The sequence below is a fragment of the Corvus cornix genome, chromosome 3 (assembly GCF_000738735.6).
Source record: "Corvus cornix cornix isolate S_Up_H32 chromosome 3, ASM73873v5, whole genome shotgun sequence".
Taxonomy (NCBI): Eukaryota; Metazoa; Chordata; class Aves; order Passeriformes; family Corvidae; genus Corvus; species Corvus cornix.
Window position 1 is genome coordinate 64,790,094 of NC_047056.1, and position 23,344 is coordinate 64,813,437.

Genomic DNA, 23,344 nt, shown 5'->3' on the forward strand with positions numbered 1-23,344 from the left:
GATTAATTTTGCTGTGAAGTATCTTTAGGTCGTAATTAAAACTGAAGTTACTCATCCTGGTAAGAGTGCCCAGACAGACAATACATACTTATCCTACCCTATTAAATTCTCATGTATTAGGAAGGATATGCTGCATGCAGTACTTGTAACTCAAAGCCTCTTCTGTAGATATGCATTATTTTAAGTTAATAAACAGTTACACTGTAGAAATTAGAGTTAGAATTGGAGAGTGCTGTGTTAAGTACAGGGGAAAACAAGCAAAGTATGAGAATGTTTTCTCATAGTCAGTGGTTTTTCGTCGTGTCTTTAAACATGATATTCTGCAATGAAATGATACAGTGATAAGTGAATTGGAGACATTTGTGAGCTAAAAGACTTGTGTTGTTGCAAGAAGCAGCTTTACAGCCTAAGCAGAGCTGGACTGACGTAATTCAAGGTCCTGTGGTGAAATCATGGAAGGCTGCTGAAGCATGGTTCCTTACATGTATATAAAGTACATTGTAGATTAATTATCTTCTCATGATAATGGTATAGCTACTGCCTATTACATTTCATTAGCATTGCCTTATAGATGCTCATGATTATTTTCTGTCTTTCTCTTCGCCCCGTTTTAGTGGAATCGGTCGAAATTGGCCGTGGGCCTCTGGCGGGAGCAGCATTTTGGCAGAATTTGGGACTTTGCATCTGGAGTTTGTACATTTGAGCCACCTGTCTGGAAACCCTGTCTTTGCTGAAAAGGTTAGACTGCTCTGTCAAAATCATGTTGTAAAAGAAAATCGCATATTCATAATATGAATGGGGAAAGATTTGGATTTTCCTCAGTTGTAAGCATTTGTCACATTTTCTGTAATCACCTTGGCATGTTTTTGTATTAAAAAGTCAAAAATCTCCTCCGAAATTATTCTGATGTATATTCTTCTATATGGCCCCATAAAACATTTAATTTCTGTTTATGTTCTAAATTAGTATCACATGAAACAATCAGACTGTAGAGCTTTCTTCAGTTCTTTACTTAATGGGATGTAAGCAAAACCTGACATTATATTTAGGACAATAACTGATGTCTAGAGAAAGCAAAGCACCATGATGATTTCAACAAGTTTATTCTTCATACTGCTGTATAATATCAATTCTGTCAGTGAGGTTAGAAAGCCCTTCCGTTGCACTGACCTATCAGAAATATACTTTGAATTCTCTTTGGGGAAGGAAAAAAAGTCACATGCTTAGACAAAACCGTTGTTATGCATACTAACTCTTCCAAAATTTGATAACATTGTCTTCTGGATACTTTCTATTTACATGAGCCATGGAAAGAACTCCTCCTTCCCTCAATTCCCACCTAAACAATTTTGCATTGCTTTTTGATGTACTAGTAGCCAGCAAGTCCCGTTCTTCATACTACACTTTAGCATTTATCTTCTTTTTATTTCCTAATTAAAACTTAGACTTGTTTTGATTTTGTATTCTTACTGCAGCTGCCCCATTGTATCAACTTATTAAGTTGATATTATCAACTTATTAATCTAATTATTGATGAGACTCCAAATGTTTAGCAGTAGGTCTAAAAGCAATAGTCACATCTAAAATTATTATTAGGAAAGGACTGAGTGGCTTTGCAGGAGTAGCATTGTCAGCATTGGAATAAATTTTGTGAAGCAAACTCCTATCAATTTGCATGTATTTAGGGGTAAATTTAAGGACAGTTTCTCTTAAATTTGAACTGAGGAGGGGGAGTGGATGGGGAGGGGGTGGCAGCACTGAGGAATAGCCAGAAACAAATTGACAACATAAGTTAATTTTCTTTTGACTTTTATGGTAATTTAATGCATAACATCTGTTCTACTATGAGACAATGAAAGTGTGTATCTTAAAAATCCTAGCCCATGGTTCTCCTACACATGCTCTAGCATCATACTCTAGCTGCAAGTTGCTGAAAATCTGTTTATGTAAGCTGTTCTTAAAACCCCCAAGAGATTGCAATTCCAAAGACCTCTAAGGCAAATCATTCCAGGGCTGGTACACTTGATAAAGAAGACGAAGCACTGGAATAAGCTTTGCCTGGAAGTATTCATAGAAAAACTTATTAATTGAGGTCTAGGACTCGTTGCAGCCTGCATTTGGGCAATGAGTAGTGTCAAGATGCAAGAGGCAGTTTGTGTACCACAACAGAAATCCTCCTGCAGCTTGGAATAAGTTAATTTATCTTCTCTTTCAGTAGCTACTTCACTGGGTCTCTAGGCACTTGGGTTTATAATGAAGCTGTCAGTACCCTTTTGTTACAGTTTCTGGCCCGCAGTACTCAGGATCCTCATTCTCCCAAGTTGCTACGTTTGCTTTTTCTGTGAATTCTAAAATTCAGTATAACTCATTTCATGTGCTCTGCAGTGGATTGTGCTGCTGGATGGCTCCAGCTGCTGAGCATCTGGACTGTAGTTGTTTCCCCAGGCATCTCATTTGTAGTGAGCTCCTTAGCAGTGCCGGCAGAGTGCTCAGGGCTGCCTGGGTCCCTGCTGCTGGGCTAGCTGGTTGTATAAAGCTCAGTCAGTTCCAGCCATGCTCTCCTTTCCAGGCAAAATTCCTTTACAGTTCACTTCCACACCTGCACTAGGTGATAAACTTAATATTTTTAAATTATTATTTAAAATTATTGTTATTAAGCTTAATAGCAATTCTGATTTAGGTATACAAGGAATATAATGCTGACGCAGCTGAGCTTAGTTAAGGCAAATAGCCTCAGTGAATTTCAGTATCCTGTGGAGAAGGGAGATACTCTTCATGGCAAGTCGTGAACTTTGGAGCTTGCTCCTGTTTTGTAGTTTCACTGCTGACAGTTGACACAGAAACTCCAGAGGTTTTCAGGAACTTGTCTGCATGATGATACCAGCTTCTTCAATAGTGATATGATTGCGCAGAGGTGTTTGGGTGTATGTGTTGAATAAGATCAGGAGGGCTATTTTTAGGCATATTTACACTCTTGTATTTTGTGGGGAAAATGGATCAGTGCTCAGTGCTTTGTACCTTCCGCTAGGTAATGAATATCCGAAAAGTTCTAAATCGACTGGATAAGCCAGAGGGCCTTTACCCCAACTACCTGAATCCGAGCAGTGGCCAGTGGGGCCAGCGTAAGTAGCTGAAGTCTTTGGTACTATGACCTGTCTATCAAAGTGCTCTTTGCAGTTGTTAACTTCTTTCAGTCACTGTTACATGTTTTACATATATATATATATATATATATATGTGTGTGTGTGTGTATATTTATAAAGAACTTATATAACATATAGAAACTCACTTTGTATCTGAGGTTCTATAAAATGTAAAAAATACTACAAATATACAAATAATAATCTTACTTGCTGTATTTTAATACAGTTTTTCTGAGCTTTCAGTATGGCTTGTGGAAGCAGGAAAATGTATGAATATGTATGACTTTGGAAAGGAATTTGTGGACTACAGAAGTCTCTTATTCAAAAAGCTAAAGTGCTCTCTGAACTAGCTGTGTAAGGAAACATTATCAGCTTGTCTGAATCAAATTCCACATTTTCAGAGTTGTGTGCCTCCACTGAAGGAAAAAAAAAGTAGTAAGACAAGTCTTTCCAGTTAATACCAGCTGTGATGTCTGTTGAAGTTCAATGCCACCAACTGAGGAAGAAAACTAAACAGAAATGTGTCATGGCAATAATCCCCTTGGAATCAGTACTAAAGATACCAAAATTAGAAGGAAAAGTATATAAAATACTTGAATTACTTGAATTCCTTAGCCCCTTCCTGATGACTGAGCCTTTTCTCGTTGTTCATTGCTTTCTCTGATCGCCATGTCAAAAGCCTGCACAGTGTGCAGGATCATGATTCTAGAGACTTTACTGCTTTTTCTACTTTTCTGTTTAGGTTCAGTCTGCCACCATCCTATTCATGCAAGTCCATGTCTTTCTATTATTTTCTTCCTTACATTTTCCAGTGGAAATGTTGATCCTACAGCCATAGGCACTGGGTTTGGTTAGAGACAATCTCAGCACCTGTGAGCCAGGTCCAGTTAACTCATTTCTTGGCTTCTGTTAACCACAGAAGCAGCTTTTTGATGCTTCATGAGAGCAGATCTTTCTAGTGGCTGAGGCAGTTAGTGGCTCTGTCTTATATATTTTAAAGCAGTCAAAACACTTACTCTGCCTTATGGCCTCTGTTATTTCCATATTTCTAATATAATTGCATCTTAAGCACTCCTCATTCACACGAAATGCCAGTTTTTGTTGGTGCGCACAGAAAAATTTATAGCGTACATGAGCTTTGCTGTCCAACAGCATGCAGTGTTGACAAATAAATAGCTTCCTGTGCCTGTGAATGATGAGCACTGATGTTGATGCAGGTCTATCCCTGGCATGCTGAAGCAGCAGAGACAAGTTCCATCTTGTTGCATCTCTTCCATATCAGTTGCCTCCATTCACCAACACTGATCAACTAATTTTTTCCCCCACAGAGAAGATCAGAATGTGAGACTTGAAAGATGTGTTATTTGGGATTGCTTTTCTAGGCTGTTTTCAGCTGATTACAACAGAAGGGACAAACCAAACAACCAAGACCCTTAACTGGTACAAGACAGAAATATTTTCTCTCAAACATCAAGTGGGGAGGGAGGAATGGTTTCTGTACATTTCTTCTCCAGAAGTGCTGTAGCTGTGAAGGCCAGTGCTGGATGTCTGCCATTGTTCCTGTAAATTCATTTAGCCCTTGTTATTTTGACAGTAAACTGACAGTGATTTGCTGCAGCATGCGTCAATTGGATTTGTCTACTGCAATAATGTATATAATAACAGGGCTTATTATTGATGAAACTCTGCTTGTGCTATTTAGTTTGCAAATGTCAGAGGTTTCTATGGTAATTTATTTAGGAAACCGTAAAGGTCATTTAAATGCTGCTGTTCAAAGATCAGCCTTTGATCATAGGAAATGTTCTCATTGTTTTAAGAAACCTCTTTTCCTTTTGGATCATGAACATTTAATTAAAAAATGGTGTGGTCTTCCCAGAATTTCAATATGTCTCATTCAAAAGAGGATGGAGGGGAAAAGAAAGCCATTTGAAACCCAGGTTTGGTAGTAGAATATATTTGGTAGGCAAAGGGAAAGGATACATTCAGAAAACTAAATTATTTTTTGCATGTCACAGGCTAGTGGAGGAAAAGGACACTGTTAATATAGTTTGAACAGACAAATATGTATCTTCTACATTTGCATGTCTTTGCAACCTTTCTGGAAGGTGCGAGGAGGCCTTCCAGGGAGAGAAGATACAAAGGAGTATAAAAATAAATTCTCTGTGTTCTTTTGAATTCCACCAACAGGGGCATAACTTTGAAGCTAAGATCAGAGTTAGGTGTCAGGAAGTGTGAGCTCAGTACCACTAAACCTTCTGCATTTCGCTTTATAAGTCTGGATCATCCCATGCAGGTTTTTTTTTTGCTTTTTTCATAGCCAGAATTTTGTGATATGACTCAGGGACTTCCTGTGTGATCTCTGTAATGACATTTCCATCCTGGATTTTTTGAGTGGAATTAGTAGATCCTTCCTTTGCTGTAATATTGACAGTTATAAATGAGTAGTCCTGGTAAAGCACATTGAAAAATTTTCACTGAAGACTCAATAAATGCCAAATCACTTAATTTTACCAGGCAGCACGAAGTTTCAAAAGCAAACCTCTAGCTACTGTTCTTAACTTAATGGAGCTTAGAAAAACACTTCACATGTATGTATAGTTGTAGTATTTCATGTATTATGGGGATCTAGGCTGAAATCATGAGAACCCATCAAAAATTTTGCCAAGAATCTTTTAGGTTCCTGGACAGCAAGTGGGTGCAATCTTGTACAAGCAGCTGAGAGCATCACTAAATTTCCTATCAGTGGTGCAACTGATGTCGAATGACTGGCTTGTGTGGTGTTAGTGTTTACAGAGTCATGTCCTAAATTGTGCAACTGAATAATCACAGCATCTGTAGTACCAGATCGTTTCACATACTAAGCATAGGGCAGAATAAAGCAGCATCACAGGAACCATCCTCTGTAGATGTGGTGAAGTCCTTTTTTTTTTTCCTTCCAAACCACTGCTGAGTTCTGAGAGCAGTCAGATGTTCAGAAATGCAGTATTATTTTTAAACTTATTGCTCAGCATTTTGAAATACCACTAAATAACATGAAATTCAACTCTGTAGTAAGGAGCTAAAAGCATTTTTTAATGACGTGACTTAAATGAAAAGTTAGTGACTAAAAGACCAATGCCTGCACATTAAGAAGGGAAAGCCTTTATCAAATCAGAGAGCACTTCCTACTTTTTTCCCTTTTTAGAATAAAGAAAAGAACTTAGTTTGACATGGTTTTGTATGGAATAGACTGCATGAATTAGAATTAACATGTATAAATTGCTTTTTTCTTTGCCGTGATCTCCTGTAGCACATTGTGGATATTAAATAACTATGGTGCTTTAGCTAGATTAATAATATAGCAATAAAAGAAATAATTCTCTGTATATACCAGTAAAGTTTTTCCTGAGGTTCCAGCCTTATCTTTATTAAAGATGATGTAGAAATAGATCATTAAATACACTGTTTCAAACTGTAATTGTATTTTATTGTCCTGGCTGAAGATGAAATTGCTGTTCAATCTCTTTCTTCTCTGTTAAGATCATGTCTCCATTGGAGGGCTTGGGGATAGCTTTTATGAATATCTGCTCAAGGCATGGCTGATGTCAGACAAGACAGATGAAGATGGCAAGAAAATGTATTATGATGCTGTTCAGGTAAATAAGACATTTAAATCTTCCCTTCTATAATAATCTAATCTGTAATAATCCTAAAGAGACAGGCTCTGAGCACAATATGAGAGATTTATGTATTTGCCACCACAGGATGTTTTTTAAAGAATCAGTTTCTGTTTTAAAGAAAACTTCTTCAAATGGAAGTGCTAGAAGAATACAGATACTATGGGAAAGGGGAGAATTTTGAAGTATAACTATTTTTTTAACTGCAATATAGTCATCTGTCTCTGGATGAGACAAGTATAAAATAAGCAACAAAAAATGCATCTACAAGTAGCTCTCAGATAGACGTTCAACTCTTTTTCCTGAGTCTTCTCTAGGTATTTATTAGTCTTGTCCTTTTCCTTTATATCCAGGAGGGAATTCCTCTCTTGTGTTTCAATTCTCTCATGTGTGTCAGCCATGAAAAGTGTTTTGGCTGTGGTCCACACGTGGATCAATGTATTATGGCAGATAATTAGAAATTAAAATGGGGGGTTGTTTCACAATGACTTTTTGGTACAAGAGCATATATTTGCCAGCTTCTGCGAAACAGCCAAATTGGACACAAGAGAAAGTTTTATAAAATCAGAACTGTTCACACTTACATTTCTATATGGTATTTTATTTATGATCTTCCTGGTCTGCACTTCGTTTTGTTATTTATGGTATTTCTTTAATGTGCTGTTTTGGGAGAAATAATGGGTTTGTGACACCAGATTGAGACTTGGGAGGTATTCAGTTTAAATTCTTATTTACAGGCTTTCCTTCCAGTCCTGGGCAAATGACCTGTTTTCTCAGTTCTTTGCTTTCACATATATATAGATATATATTAAAAAAGAGAATAATATTCCTTCTTTTTTCCCCCATCCTTTCATCTGTTTTGACTGGAAGCTGTCTACAGCCAGGAATTTTATCTCTTATTAACTGTATCTACAGTGCCTCTGTAGACAAGGCTTTGAGATGCTAAGCAACATCTGCTTATTCTTTCATATATCTGGAAACACACTATCCCTAGGGAAGTCATAACTCTCCTTTTACTTCCCGTACACAAAAAGTGGTGGCATTAAAAAATACAACCATGGTTGCTTATTGCAACCATCTTTGTTTTCATTAGAGAGGAAAGTCAAGTGTGAAGGTTTGAGGGAGGGTGTGATCCCTGGTGGTTATAAATTTGACAACCAAGATATCCTCTGCTAAGGAAATCTTGCCTTTAATTTTGTAAGTGCAGATTTGGATGCAGTCAGCCTCATTTTCACTGCTAGCGTGGTTTCAACTTCAGAGCAAAAGGTGGATCTTAAATTAGGTTTGAGTGCATTTGAGGCTGTAACATAAGAACAGTGCTGTTGTAACAGCTCAGCCATTGGGTTGGCAGCCAAACTGAGAGAACAAAGTGTGTGAAATTATCAATTCGTCTTACCATGGAAGACATTTTGAAGCACCTCAAAGCTGCTTCTAGCCTTCTATTTCCACTGGTTTAAAAACATCAGGTTTTTATTGAGGTCCCAGCAGGGAGCAGAAGTGGTGACAGCCCCCACACTACAGGACCAGCTCTCCCTGCTCAGGTTTCAGTTGGAGGAGCAGAATTGCCTGTTCAGCAGTGTTACCGAATGTGACAATATCAGTGACAGGGTCTGAGCTCTGCTGCATATGACTGTTTTAAAGTATCTATTTTCTTAATATTTTTTAGTAGTACTAGCTCTGAAGCAGTCCAGTCATCATGTCTGACGAGAGTGTTAGTGTTTGGGAGGACCTGACTAAAACAGATTTCCTTATGCTGCTGGCTGAATGCTATTTCCAGTGTTTTCTGATTGATGGCATTCCTGTTGTCTGTTTTCTGTACTGAGGTACATCTCTACCAAAGCTGGAAGTGTATGTGCAGCATTAGGGATTGCAGCTTGATGTTGTAAAGTAGCTTGTTCAGGAAGCAGCAGCAAAGTTTCAGCCTCACAGAAACTGCAGGATGGTTGGGCCTCACTGAGATGCCAGGTTTTTCATTGGAGTAACTATCCTGATTTGAAATCCATCCTGATACTGGCTTGATTGCTATCGATCCATTACTTATCTAAATTAAAGCTGATTTAAGTGTCTGCACAAGCTGCAGTCTTTCTTTATGACTAAGGCTGCACGGTTTGGGCATTCTGAGTCTGCTTTGTATTTTCTTAGAGAAATTTTCCCCAGTGCTCTCAGAATCTTTTTCAGACTTTGCCAAAGGGAACATTATGATTATTCCTGGCCATTCAGTCCAGCACATACCCACCAAATTCTGAAAGAGTGATGTGAAGGTTTGATGCCTAATTCAATATCTTCTGCTATCCAAAAACCACAAATGAAAATATATAGTGAGTTATATAGTTCACTGTGAAAAGCTGAAATCTATTTAGATAGAGCTTAGGGGTTATTTTTCACATTGTTCTGTAAATCATATTAAAAAAAAGGAATGCTTTCCTTTAGAATTTTTGTATCACCTATAGATTATATAATGGCTTAAGTTAAAAGCAATAACTAAGATGTCAGACTAGATTTAAAAACTGCTTCTGCTTGCCATGAGGATGCATATATGACTGAAGCCATTTGAAGAGTTTATTTCTAATGGGAAAAAGGACCAACATAGTCTTGTTTTGAATACCAAAGCATAGTATGAATGTATAAGGCCATCAGAGGGATTCATAAACTGTAGAATTCACACAAAAAGACGAGTGAATATATTTTTAATGTAAGTTATTTTTTCTCTTTTGAAAAGTAATACAAATCATGTCCTGCTTGACATAGTACATGAAGTAAGAGATCTTCTTAAACTGTTTTCAATGGTGGATAGCATGCAACATTTAGTAACAGAACAAATGTGTATTCAGGTTTTATCTATATTTTGAGGATATAACTTCAATAGAATAATCTATCTCTCTTTGCCTGTATCCAGGACAGGAATCATCCCACTCTTCTCAGTTAACGAGCTGATCTCTGAGACACAATTGAGTAGGTTTAGAAGAGAACATGATAATTTAGAGCAAAAATGGACTTGTGGGTTCACTTATATCTAGTCTAGCAACAGCACTGTCACAAGCAACTACATCAAATCCTCCCCTCTTAAATGTGTCAGCCCTCATTTTCTAAGCTGAAAGGCAATTTTCCCTCTATTGCTATAAATAGGTAGTCTCACACTTGGTGTCTGATGGTCAGGTATCTTTTCCAATTTTTCCCATTACATTTATTTACGGCCATTTCTGCAATCTTTCTGCATATTATATATACTTATTCTCTCTCTCTGATGCTGCCTTCATCCCTTCCTCAGTGTATTTCTAGAGAAGTAGCATATCAAGAGGCTGTAAAGAGAATGGTAACTCATCCCAGAAGAACTTCACAGGAAGAGGGAAGCACTTCCCAAGCAGCTCAGTTCAGTGTAGCCTTTGGTGGCGCTTTGGTTTTAGTGAGGTAAAGCAGCTGCTCTCTGCAGGTTTACCTGGAGTCAGGGTAACTAGTTCACTTTTAGACATTTAGATTGTTTACTCTTTCTTACTGGGTAACAGCTGCTCCCAAGATCCTAACAAAAAGACAAGTGATTTCTGCAGAACATAGCACATGGAAGTAGAAACAATGGAAGTGGCCAAAAGAAGAACACGTGTTGAGAAGCAGTGCCACAGCCACTCTGCCAGATTTCAACAGCATTCCACAAATTGCTGCTAGGCTGGGTTGCACAATTAAGCAATGCTGTAAATGCAGTAAAATTCTGTGGGTATCAAAATGGGAAAAAGTAATTTTTTGCCTCAGGATTTTGAGTATTCAGACAGAAAATATATAAAATTACTTTTTTGAGGATTTAATTTTTTTTTTTTGGCACATTGCTAACTTTGTAGCCTAGCTTTGATATATACTCAGTTTGCACACTGCCACGGGAAGCTTTGATTTTGACTGGGGTATTTGGGGTATATTTAACTGTCAGCATTAAGTAGTGAATATTTTTCAGAGCACGTGCTTTCAGCCTTTCAGATAAATTAAACAAATCCATGGAGACTCCTTTCTCATTGAAAGGAGAAGGAAAACAAAGTGTTGTTAGCAAACTGAAAACATGATAAGCCTTTTTCATCTCTGGAGTTTCGTGAGGATCTGTTTAACTGAGGTGATAGTCTGCTGGCTGGTCTGTGCTGACTGCAGTCTCCATTAAGCTGCTTGAAGTGGTTTGCTTTGTGATCGTAGTGATCTTAAAAACTGCATAACTGATGTGGACAATGAGAGAACTGCAACAACTCAAATATAATGGTTTGTCATACTGGGTAAAGCTAAAAATGATTAATGACTTGAACGTTCAATACTTGAGCACTTCTTGGCATTGAAGAAAATACATGAAGGGGCAGGCAGGATGCTGCAATAGCAGCCCAGCTTAGAATGAAACAGTTGGTACTCAGCATTCCCACTGCATACTTTGTTTTGGGTTTTTTTTTGGTGTAGGAGGCAGGAGGCAACTTAACTGAATGTAACTTAAATGTGCTCAATAAAGAGGCCATTTTGTCAGCTGTCATGTTTAAAATATTTATCATCCAGCTGCACTGGTGTTCTGCACATAGTGATAGTATGGCTGCATTATGTAGGAACACAAGATTCATTACACTTACCAGATGAGAACGTCCAGAGGACTCGCTGCTCCTTGTTAGTCTCTTCACTGTATTTCCCCTTTAGCAAGAATTTTAAAACTCTCTACAAGTGCTTACATAAAGAAAGCATAAAGGCTAAAGACAGGCTTCTGCAGATTTTTTTAATTGTTAATAATTTACTAATAACTGCACAATGTCTTAAGTTTTGGACCAGAGAAAGTATTTATTCAAATTTTAGTGTATTTATGGACTGTCAGGAGAAGCAGCAAGCTATAAGGTTGTTAGAAGTTTTTAAGGAGGATTTTAACTAGAAAAGTCTAGAGAAAAATTGTATGGTTTTTGCTCATGGCTTTGCTCTTGTCAGAGCAGCCATGTCCTTACTAGTCATGCTATTTTTCCTTCCTTTTCCGATAACAAAAAAAAATTGTCAGGACCAACAGATACTTATCCTAGAGTATTCAAAACATGCACAATGTAACATTTTGAGAGTGACTTGATTTGATTAATGCCACCACCATTAATACTGTTTTAAAAATATGGATAAATTTATCCTTCTGGTAACACACAGCATTTAGTACATTTAATGCTAGAGCACTGGTGTTTTGAGAGACACTAATAGATCTATAGAGGGGAAAAAATAGTGGTTTTTCAGACAAAAGTAAATTGTCAGCTTTCCCGTAGAACTTATCTTTTTAGTGATCAGATGAATAGGTATCACAGTAGTTAAATGTTTGCCAATGATTCCATTTTAAAAATTTAGGTACCTCCATTATAAGCACTCATATTTCATTGCACATGTAAGCTTGTCTACATAACATGTCTAAAGTCCAAAAGCAGTAAGTGCTTTGGTGCTTTCAAAATGTTTCTTATATACTGTGTTTAAACAAATGAAAGTTCTTCTGTGTTCAGATTCCAGTTTTGATTTTTAAAGCTCAGTTTAGTCAGCAGTGGGGACCTCAGGATAAGACGCCAGTTTTCTTTGGCAGAAGTATTTAAATTATTTGTAACAAGGGCTTGAACTTCCTATTCCAGCAATAAACTTTTTGTAGTAAACTCATTGGAATTTTCAGTAAAGGATAAATTTGATTACTTGCAAAGGTTGAGAAAGAAAAGTATCTATTGCGTTAGATCAACTCAACAGAGAAAATGTAAGGGAAGCAACAAAGTCACAAGAAAACAGACAATTTACTTAGAAACTCACAGAATGTAAACCCACAATAATCCTGACCTGCTGCTGTGTGCTGTTTCAAAGCAATAAAATGTACTGGTGCAAGCTGTAAATATGAAAATAAATAAATAAGCAATTGACATTATACATCTTTGAATTATTGGAAATACTACATGGTAGAATTCTCTTTCATCCTCACTGTTGCTTCAAATCATCAAAATACTGTTTATGAAAATTCCTAGGGGAAGAAAAATATATTAAAAGTTTGAACTGAGATAATTTATGGTGCTTTGTTACGAAGATGCCTGAAGAGTTGTAATTATCCCCAAAACTGACATTATAAACCCTTGAAATTTAGAAATAGAATCATATTTTTGAAGTTTCAAATTTATTAAGGTATGGAAATATGGAACTGTCTTGCAGGGCAGTTTTATCTCCAGCTACAGTGACATCTTGAGGTGGGAAATGAAACCACCTGGGTTTTGTTAAAAAAGCAGTAATCATTGAAATTCATTAATCATAATTAAGAAGATACTGTAAAAGGAGGGGTAAAATGCCTAAGAGCTAGAGGTAGCAGAACTGTGGGATCACATTGCAGTTTGAGGTTTGTAATTTGTTATCTCAGCTCCTTCAGCGGAGTTAACACTTCTGTGGCACATGTTTGTTTAGAATTGAGCAGCCTTGAGGAGCAGATCATTTTTCCTGAGAAGCCTCCACCTGTGCTCTGCAGGCAGCTCAGTTAGTGTTTTTGTTACCTGTCAGTGTAATCCACCAAGAGAACACCTGTAAAAATAAGCTTACTGATTAGTTTTTAACTCATTTGAACAGTGAGATGATTCAGTTCTGGGTCTTCTGTGTTTCCCTATAAACAATACATTTTAAACAACTCAAAGGGTAAACGAAGGATTTTGCAATCACAAAATCAAGTCAGGGATGGATGGAGGGGGTGGCGAAGACATCATTTAAGCTGTGTGAAAAGCTTAAAGAAGTGAAGAACTGAATGGAGGAGAATGTTTTTTTATTAGGAGGGTCCAGTTCTGCTTAGTTTAGCAAGGGTAAGAACTGGCAGTATAATGTATAGGTTAAGGAACAGGCTAAGAAGCAGAGAACACAAAACATATTGCCTTAACAAAGAGGGAGAGGGGGAGGAGATCAGGTTGGGAAAACTGAAGAGTTTCTCCTTTATGCTGTCAATAACAGAGATTACACAAATGTGTGTCTTGGGGTGACTTTATGATTTGTATCCCATATCGCTGCCCTATGCTCAGAAATTAATTTGTGCTTTTCTATGCCTTTAAACTGAGCCTGAGAGGGGAGAGAGACAAAAAACCGAGCAAAACTTTCAAAGCAGTTTGTTTCCATGTTTCAAGGGCACAGGTAAAACTCTCTCTGCGTTCAGCAGAGGCAGGAGCGGGAGGAAGCACCCTGCTTGCTTGCTTTCCAGCCAGCTTTCAGCTTTCCTTTTCTCCGGAGGGAGACAGAGAGTTGAACTTTTGTTTTCCTGGGACTTCGGTTTTTTTCCCTTCTTCTTTTTTGGACTGTTTCAACATCAGAACACATCGGGACTTTTTCCACCGAGGTGGAGGCCCTGGAGGAGGGGGCCCCACCCCGTCCCAGCTCTGAGGAGGAGGAGAGAGGCTACCTACAGAAGGATTCTAAAATTTTCCCAGGTTTTTCTCTCCACAGAGAGAGGTTCTATTATTTAGCATTATTATCCTTTTTCTGTGTGTTTGTTAAATAAATAGTTTTATCTCTTTCACTTTCCTTCGAGGAAAATTCATTTTTTCCCAAACCTGGTGGGGGAGGGGTGGTTGTAACCTGCTTTCTATCAGGGGATATTTTCCTCCAAATTTGTCCAAACCGGCACAACGTGCAGTTTGCAATCCTGTAGTTGAAACAATTCCTAATGTCTCATTCACTGTGACAGATAGGCAAGGGCATAATTTTAACATGCAAACTCATGAGAAAGATGCCAGTAGTAATACAAGGAGCACTTGAGTAACAATTCAAACTGTAAAAGGGACTGTTAGCATTTCTAATTGAGTGCTCAAGCATTTATACAGTTGTTGCATCAAAGGAATAATTTCCCACAAGATGGAGAAAAAAGTAATTTGGCTGAAGGCTTTACTGCAGTGAGATCTGTAAGCAGAGCCTTAGGTAAAAGCTTAAAAAGAAAAATTGCCAGGAACTGTATCAGCCGTAAAAAGTTACTGTGGCTCTGAGAGTTTATGGGTACATGACATATTGTGTGCCATACCGGCTTTACATGTAGTAAATTTATTTCTTTAAATATCTGTAAAATGTTTATTTACCTTTAGTTTCCCTCTCCTTTTTTGTCCACTACAGCCTCAAATCAGGTTGCCTCAAATTTTTTTGTTTCAGTTTTTTTTTTCCCACTCCCAGGTAGCATCTTCTATTGCTCCCTTTGGTAACATATATTTGTAGCCACTTTTTCTCTTTCCAGCCTTTTCTTTTGCACTGTCTCTCCACTCTACCTGATGGAAAGAAATAAATTACTATTTGAATTGCAGAAATACATTCTGGAATGAAATGAAATGAAATTTCCATTTATTTAAAAGAAAAAGTGTACCAGCTCCAAACAATTATGCCTCAGTGATGTATTTTCAACTAATCAAAGACCACATTCTTCTAGCTTTTTTGATTGTTTTCAGATACTGTATATTGGCTTATATTGAGGATATTAATTACAGTAAGAAGAAATAATAATCTCCATAGTGATAAATATCACAGACTTATAGAATGATTTGGGTTGGAAGGGATCTAAAAGATCATCTCATTCCATCCCCCTGCCATGGACAGGGAAAGCTTTCACTTGCTCAGAGCCCCATCCAATCTGACCTTGAACACTTCCAGGGATGGGGCATCCACAACTTCTCTGGGCTATGAATTCCAGTGACTCACCATCCTCACAGGAAGGAACTTTTTTCTAATATCTCATCTAAACCTATCCTCTTCCAGTTTGAAGCCATTCTCCCTTGTTCTGTCACTACATGCCGTTGTAGAAAGTCCCTCTCCATCTTTCTTGTAGTCTCCCTTTGGGTACTGGAAGGCCACAACTAGGTCACCCCAAAGCCTTCTCTTCTCCAGGATGAATCATCCCAATTCTGTCAGCCTTTCCTCATGGGAGAAGTGCTACCTCCCTCTACCTGATCTGAAAACAGTGCAGGAAGGAATTATTTGTAGTTGGGGAGCAAGTTGCAGTAGACCTGCAATTCAAATAAACGTGTCCCTTGAAATGAGTATGTAATTATATCAAAATAAAAATAAATTGATTTTAAGTACGAAATTCAGAATCAATTGTACCAGACAGAGCTTTTCACTTGGGTGGATCTTTGTCACCGTACTACATATTCTGTTTTACTCACTTGATTTCCCTGCCAGAACTACACCCAAAGCACTGCAGACAGCAAGTAGCATTTCCCTATGGGGACGTAACCCTTCCTTCCCATCTTGCTCTTAAACTTCAGGTTTCATGTCTAGGTACAAATGCTTAGTGACCTAGCATGCCATTAATAAAGACATACACATTGGTATAGGTATTATCTAGCACTCAGGGACCCAGGACTGTACAAAGCATGGCAAGGCAATCTGAGAGGCTGTAATATATCTAATAACTGCCTCATAAAAGTAGGTTTAAATAAGGTGGTTACATAATAAAATAACTTTTAATAGACATATGTACTAGTTCTTAATAGACCTCATTTATAAAACCGAGATGATTTGCTTTACTAAACACAAATACTTAAATTGGAAATATATTTTTATTTTGTGACGTTCTTGGTATCAATCAGCATCAATTTGTTAGTTTCTTAACACCAGTTTGTTAGAATAATTTTAAAACTCTTGGAAGTCATCTTTTTTTAGCCTGAACTCTAATCTTGAGCCAAAAGAGGGGGAAAAAACCTCACAAATACTAATTGATATCACAAAATCCATTTTTATACTACAAGAGTCAACTCTGATCTAGTTCAGATAGTTCAAAAGTGCATCATTGCTGTTATGTCTGTCAGATACAGTAATATTTGATTCTGTTTTTCAGCCATTACTTTCTAAAAAAAATGCAATATAGGTAAATTTAGTTATCAATCTATTTTTATAGTTGTTTATTTTTTAAATAAATTCTGACCCAACAGCTAAGTGACCAGTAGAGTTATTGCCTATTTTCAGAACCGTTGTTTTGGTGAGATGGGAGATACCATGCTGAAAGGTTACATGAAATGTCATTAAAGTTTTTGCTTTCTGAACTTGGTTTTAGGTGGCTTGCTGTTAGAATGCCCAAACAGGTCTGAAAGCTATTTCCCACAGAACTATTGTGTCTTTTCTCACCTTTCCCCTTTCACATCTAATTCCTCTTTTTATAGGTTAAATTATGCAGGATTTTTAAAGCAGAATTTGTTTAAAGCACAGGAATTTTCATTATTTACTTCTGCTCTAAAATTTAAGTATGTTTTCCAGTAGATACGTAGTGCTAAAAACATACAATCAAGGAGGAAACAAGGGGTGGAGGAGTTTTCTGAGCTAATAGTGGCTCTGGATCTGGGCAGAAAACACCCTTACTAAGTGCTTTGCACTAATATTACTGGAAAACAAAGTATAGTTTTCAATGTAATGTTCTTGGCAGAAAAAAAATACTCATGTAAAAATTGTACAGTTATTCAGCTGATGCTTCTAATTTAGAGAGGATTTTTCATGCTTATAGGAACAACCTTTACAAATGCTTAAGTGGGGAGAAGTAACTACAATCACTACTTTCTCTGTATAAAACTTGTTTAAAAATCCTGGCATTTTTATTAATAGTTGTCTCTAGTGGTATTTTTTAATGGTTCTTCTCTTGCATAATGCATGTTGAGTACTGGTTTTGGATCTTACAATTTTAGCAGAAGGACCAGAGCACTGATGGATAACTGAATGTATGACAGAGTTATTTATCTCCTCTCCGTTACCCTTACTTTCTCTGTGGGCTTCTAATTAATGTGCTCTTCTGCATCTCCTCTGTTGTTTGAATTCTGTTCCTCCCACAAGGGAAGGCTGCCTTCCTGGATTTTGTAATTAGTGACCATACAGTGATAACATCACCAACTTCCAGTTCTCTCTGGATTTGTGTATTTTTATTCTGCTTAGGGGTTTTTTTACAGAGATCTCAGTGAGACCTTGCTCTTGATTGATAAGTAGAGGATTTCAGTCTGGGAGGGGAAACCCACTGGACTTTGGGAATGCCATCTAGACTCAGACGCCTCACATCATTCACTGCACGCACTGAGTCAAATGTTTTGAATATGAGTTATGACTGCATATAATTTACGTGAAGTTATATCAATAACCACCTCCTTTAAGTCAGAATTCAAATGGGAAATACAGAATCTGAAGTGATGGCTAATCACCATTGAAAGTTAAATTACCTGAAACTGCTCAATGTAGAAAGGGGAAAAACTAAAATAATTCAAAATTTGAAGTGTATTTTGTAGGTCTTTCCAACATTTTTGTAAAATGTACCCTGTAAACTGCTCAAAGTTGAAGCAAAATCAGTCATCTTTACTGATGTATGTTAATCTGCCTTGTTTTGGCTTCACTTTGAAGTTATGCTGACTCATATTATCCATTGCATTTTATGAGCAAAGGCAAGACAGAGCAAAAACAACCAACATAAAAGACAGCTTTGTCCTTTGCACTTAACCAAATGGACCTTTGGTTTGAAATCACGTCCCTTTGCAGGCCATAGAGACCCACCTCATCCGAAAGTCAAGCGGGGGCCTGACGTACATCGCCGAGTGGAAGGGCGGATTGCTGGAACACAAGATGGGACACCTCACTTGTTTTGCTGGAGGCATGTTTGCTCTGGGAGCAGACGGAGCACCCAGTGACAAGACAGGCCATCACATCGAGCTGGGTGCTGAAATTGCCAGGACTTGCCATGAATCCTATGATCGTACACGTGAGTTCCATATTGCAGACTTTGGCTGCGCAGCTTGCCTTCGCAAAGGCAGTCACTGGTACTTTTGCATAAAGCTGAATGAAAATTGTTGCATGGTGAGAGCTGTTCATCCTTTCTGAGCAAATGCTGCCTTGCTTTAAGAGTAACTTTTTAAATGGCTGCTCTGTTTTGTAGATAATTTCTGTGCACCTGTAGTAATTAACATGAAAGTTACATAATAGTAATTAACAAGCTTTTTTCACTATGCCAATTTCTGCATAGCTGAATACAAGTAAGAGTTGGAATCTGTTCATTTATGCATCAATATAGCTGTTGTTCGTGTTTTATGCACAAAAGAATATTTTACACTCAGTTCTGTTCATACAATGCTGCAAACAATAGAATTGCATGAAGAAAGTGGATTTCTGTGCAGGAGATTTCTTTAGATTTTATTGTCGTCTTATAGAAATAACCCTGGCAGCATTTCAGGTGCCAGCGTGTATTTTCCAGTTTGATATAGAAAAGTAAATATCCTCATCTTTTTAGCAAAATTTCACTTGTTGCTAGTTACATGAAGTCTTCCAGAATGGAAATGCTAGCATTGCCATTCAAACTGTAGCTGCCATTTAAAGCATTGGTGAAGAACAGCTCTCTCCTACTCCAAATTATTTATAAAATATTAAAAACAGGAGGTGCTGCAGGATCTTTCATAAATTACACGGTTTTGGGTATACGACTTTGTGCCTCATAGAAGGCTAGTGTGATTTGGTAATTTTGTGGGTTTGATTTGGTATGTTACATGATTTGAAACCTTTTTTAATGCCTTTATTTTAGTCAGTGCTTTTATATTGTCTAGGCATGAAACTGGGACCAGAAGCCTTCAGATTTGATGGTGGTGTTGAGGCCATTGCTACAAGGCAAAATGAAAAATACTACATCCTACGACCAGAAGTCATAGAGACCTACATGTACATGTGGCGGCTCACTCACGATCCAAAGTACAGGCAGTGGGGATGGGAAGCTGTTGAGGTAATGTTCTATTGGACTTCTTGTTGTTAAATCCTAGTAATCTTGTTAAGTGAGCTATTGAATGATACCTGGATATTGTTCAGCAGTTGCAGAGTAAATATTTGTTTTAAATCAGTGATATCAATTCAGATTTCCGGGGATTCTTTTGCTAAATAGATGAACTAACATCATTTTGACAAAATCAAATACTGCTGATATTGTATAATAGAAAAGTACCTTGTGATTTCTCCTTAAATACTTCTAGGATTAGGGGTCACATTTGGGTGTACTGTCCAAGATGTTGAGTGTTGCTGCATGTGAATGGAAAGTGCAAACGTGTGTCAGATTTGAGCCTTGGATATGGAAATAAGTTTTATGAAATGTATTTTCAGTAATTGTATGAAGGTGATTTTAATTAAGGTAACAAAGGCCAGGATGAAAGACTAGATAGTACCAAACGTTTAAAAACCATGTCACTTTTAAGAAGCATAGGTTGTTTGGACAAAACTCCCTAAATGATAGCAATCTCTTCTAGATCTGAATTTTTTTGTCCTGCTGGCCTTTCAGCTTCAACCAGTCATGCTGAACCGAGCTATTTGTGTTTGTCTGGCACAAGCCTTCCAAAAGGGCAGCTAGTCTACACTGCGAAAAATTGGCTTGCCAAATCCATTGTTTCCCTTATTTCAGCAGTTAATCTACTCTTACTGTTAAGGTAGAGAGCCTTTAGATTTACCATGTTTCATCCTCCAGGTATGGGTCCTTATTACACTCCTCTGGAGTTCACTTGTGTCCTCCTCACACTGATGTTGCTCTTGCTAAATTATCTGGGATCTGATAGGAAGTACAGCAAGCTGAAGAACATTATTTTTCTGGCTCTGCATACTTAAGAAAAATGAAAAAAAAAAATCCAAACTCTCTGCAATATTTTGTTCACAGTGACCTCTCCTGTGCAGGGGTATTGCTTTCCAGGATTTCAAAAATGTCCTGTATGTCACTTTACCCAACACCTCTTGCTTCTAGAAGTGTATGATTACAACCTTCTTGAAGGGGCTTACACCAGTAGTTACAGAAGGCTGCTCTACTCTAAGGGTAGAACATGTAGACTTGGCGTCCTACAATTTCTCATCCCTAAGGGACCCTACTAGAGAGCTGTTACCCCATAAATGCAAATCCCTCCACGGCAACCAAGATCTGTAAATGTATTCAGTATTCACTGTGTAGATACTGATCGTATCAGAAATGTGCAAATGCTGTTGAGCATTGTGGAAAAAAGGGTGTTTCAAGTTTTGTAATTAGATATCCTTGAGGAATTAAATTTAAAGCAAAATCTGCTTTCCAAAAAAGAATAGTAGTATTAACTATACTTATACTCTCAAACTTTTTGTCTGAATATTCATGATTGTTCCATACCTACAGTGAGCACTGTATTCATCTAGGTAGAGTGTAGTTATTTAGGGCATTGTATTTCCCTCCCTCAAGTGTTGGCTCTGTGGTCCTGAAACAATGTGCTTCTGAGTTAATAATTCCAAAGCAATTGGGGTTTTAAAACCTCTAATTTAGAGAGCTGTTCCCTTACTTTCTTCTTTGCTAACACCACCCATAGGCACACATTTTACTACTGGAATCTTCCCAGGCAGATTATAATTGGCATATTTACAATGGCTGTTTATGGAAGTCATCCCATCAGGCTTCAGCAATGCCAACTGTTCCTTCTCCAGGAGGTGTTTTTCCTGACTCATTGTTACTGCCCACACTGATAACATTGTTATAAACAATTGAAATGTTTTCCTTATTATTATTCTTTACCCTGTTGGTTCAGTTTGTTTGTTTCTTTCAAGTTGGTACACTTGTTTACCTTCTTCTCACTCCCCGCGTGTTCCTTGTTTACCATTCTTGTGGTTATTCTCAATCTGGCTCTAACACAGCCTGTTTGTGGGAGATGCAGCTCGTCCCATTCTGCCCAGGATTCTTCCACTGTCCTAATGTGCAGTTGGGTGCACTTACAGCTTTCCAGAAGTTATGCAGTCAATTGTAGCTTTAAAATAATTTTTCTTCCTGTTCTCTCCTGGTGTTTATAGCCATACAGCTCTACCTGATATAGTATTTTTTGTTACAGCACATATCATGCTACCTTACCATAACTATTTCATAAATTCTGTTCCCTCTTGCTCCTTGATGTTGCCCCAAAGAGCACATCACCCTTTCTGTCCTTGGGGAAGTTCCCAGCCACTGAAGGTTGTTGGTTTAATTACCAGCACCTGTTGCACAAAAGGGAACCTGAGACTGAAACAAGAAAAAAGAGGAAACGAACAATCAGACCATTTGGGTTTTGTCCAAAAAAAGTTGTTCTTCAGGTGTTTTGTGTCCATTTGCAACTCATTACTCTGGCAATACGAACTCATTAGGTTTGTTTCCCAGTAGCCTTGTAGTAGAAAAGGAGGCTGTTTTAGAGTCATGACTTCTAAGCTCTCTGACAAGTCTCTTAAGTCTTTCTCTAACTTTATAGGCCAAAAATATGCTATAGCCTGTCCTTTTTTGCTTTGTGAATTTGCTTTGCTGCTTTGAGTCCAAGATAATTTTGTATGTACTTCAGCAGCTGGAGAAAATGCAGTTATGACCACCAGCAATATCCACTGTTACTGAGTCAGAAAGGTTTTATCAGCTTAGCTCATGAAAGCCTCCCTTTCTGCATTATAAATGTGGCACATATTTTAAATTCGTAACACTTCCTTTGTTTTTCCCCTTTATGATAGTTTGAGTCTGTCAGCCAGTTTTCACTGTGCTTGATGTTTTCCATTACTGTAGCATAACTGATCCTAGCCACCCTCCTTTTCCAAGAACTACTAATTTAAAATGTGTTTGATTGTTTCTTCCTACCCACCACTACCCCCTGTCACTGTAAACATCACTGTACTCTGAAACTGCAGGAAAGGGCACAAAAGCCCATCACTGCCAGGATGGTTGACAACCTAGAGCCTTTTTATCTTACTAATCCTGCAGGTGGATGTCCTCTTACTTTAGTTAGGTGGAAAGTAGCTTTGAGGGATGAGATGCTTCATATTTGCATCGATACCACCAGAAAGCCAACATGGGGCAAGTTAACCCCTTAGTTTACATCATAGCAATGCCTTCAGGTACCTTTATGATGCCTCTGAACTCAAAGAAGGCTCTAAATACATTAGAGAATAGAAATGCAATTTGCTTTTATTTTACCTCACCCTGTTTAGAAAGCAGATATTTCCTTGCATAGCAGCCTTATCCTTCAAGTTCTGCTGTGCCTTGAAAAACATCATCTTTTGTTTGACATTGAAAATCCAGACACAGATGCATCATTTTGAATTCATTGCAGTAGACAAGAGGGAAGGAATACCAGCCAGAAGAAATTACTTCTTTAAACTTAAGTATATTTGTCATTTAGTAAAAGTGTCCAGGAAAATTAAAGAACCTAAAGACACATAAGAAAAGATAAATAGGCTATTATATTTTAAAGGATCTCTTCTGGAGAAAAATCCCTTTTAAATATACAATAGGCAGCTTACTCTCTAGTGAAAACTAAGGAGAGCCTAACATGCAAGCCAAATGTGTGCAGACAGCTACAGGGACTCCAGGAATATCAAGGACGTTTAGCATATCTACTCACAGCAAAACACAGATCTTAAAGAGTCTTTAGAGCAGGGGAAGGTGATGAATACCTCAGTAATTATTAGTGACTTTGCGTCCCATCTGCCATCAGAAAATACTTACTCTGCCTGGTTTAGATATATCCTCTGCCATGTTTTTCCTTGTGTGTTTTGAAATGCAGCATCTTTCCCTAAATAAAATCTACATACCTGTACTCACTTCAGTGGTATTTGTAGTAACTTCAGGAAGGG

The 23,344-nt window shown here is 37.8% G+C and overlaps 1 protein-coding gene across 1 annotated transcript in view; it reads left to right on the forward strand.

The window, feature by feature from the left end:
* The window catches only part of MAN1A1 (mannosidase alpha class 1A member 1), a 142,163-nt gene that overhangs the window by 112,395 nt on the left and 6,424 nt on the right, over nt 1-23,344 (forward strand). Inside the window, 5 exon segments of the mRNA XM_039569082.1 lie at nt 615-738; nt 3,029-3,122; nt 6,663-6,778; nt 18,266-18,485; nt 19,321-19,493. Coding sequence (XP_039425016.1) covers nt 615-738; nt 3,029-3,122; nt 6,663-6,778; nt 18,266-18,485; nt 19,321-19,493 — 727 coding nt within the window.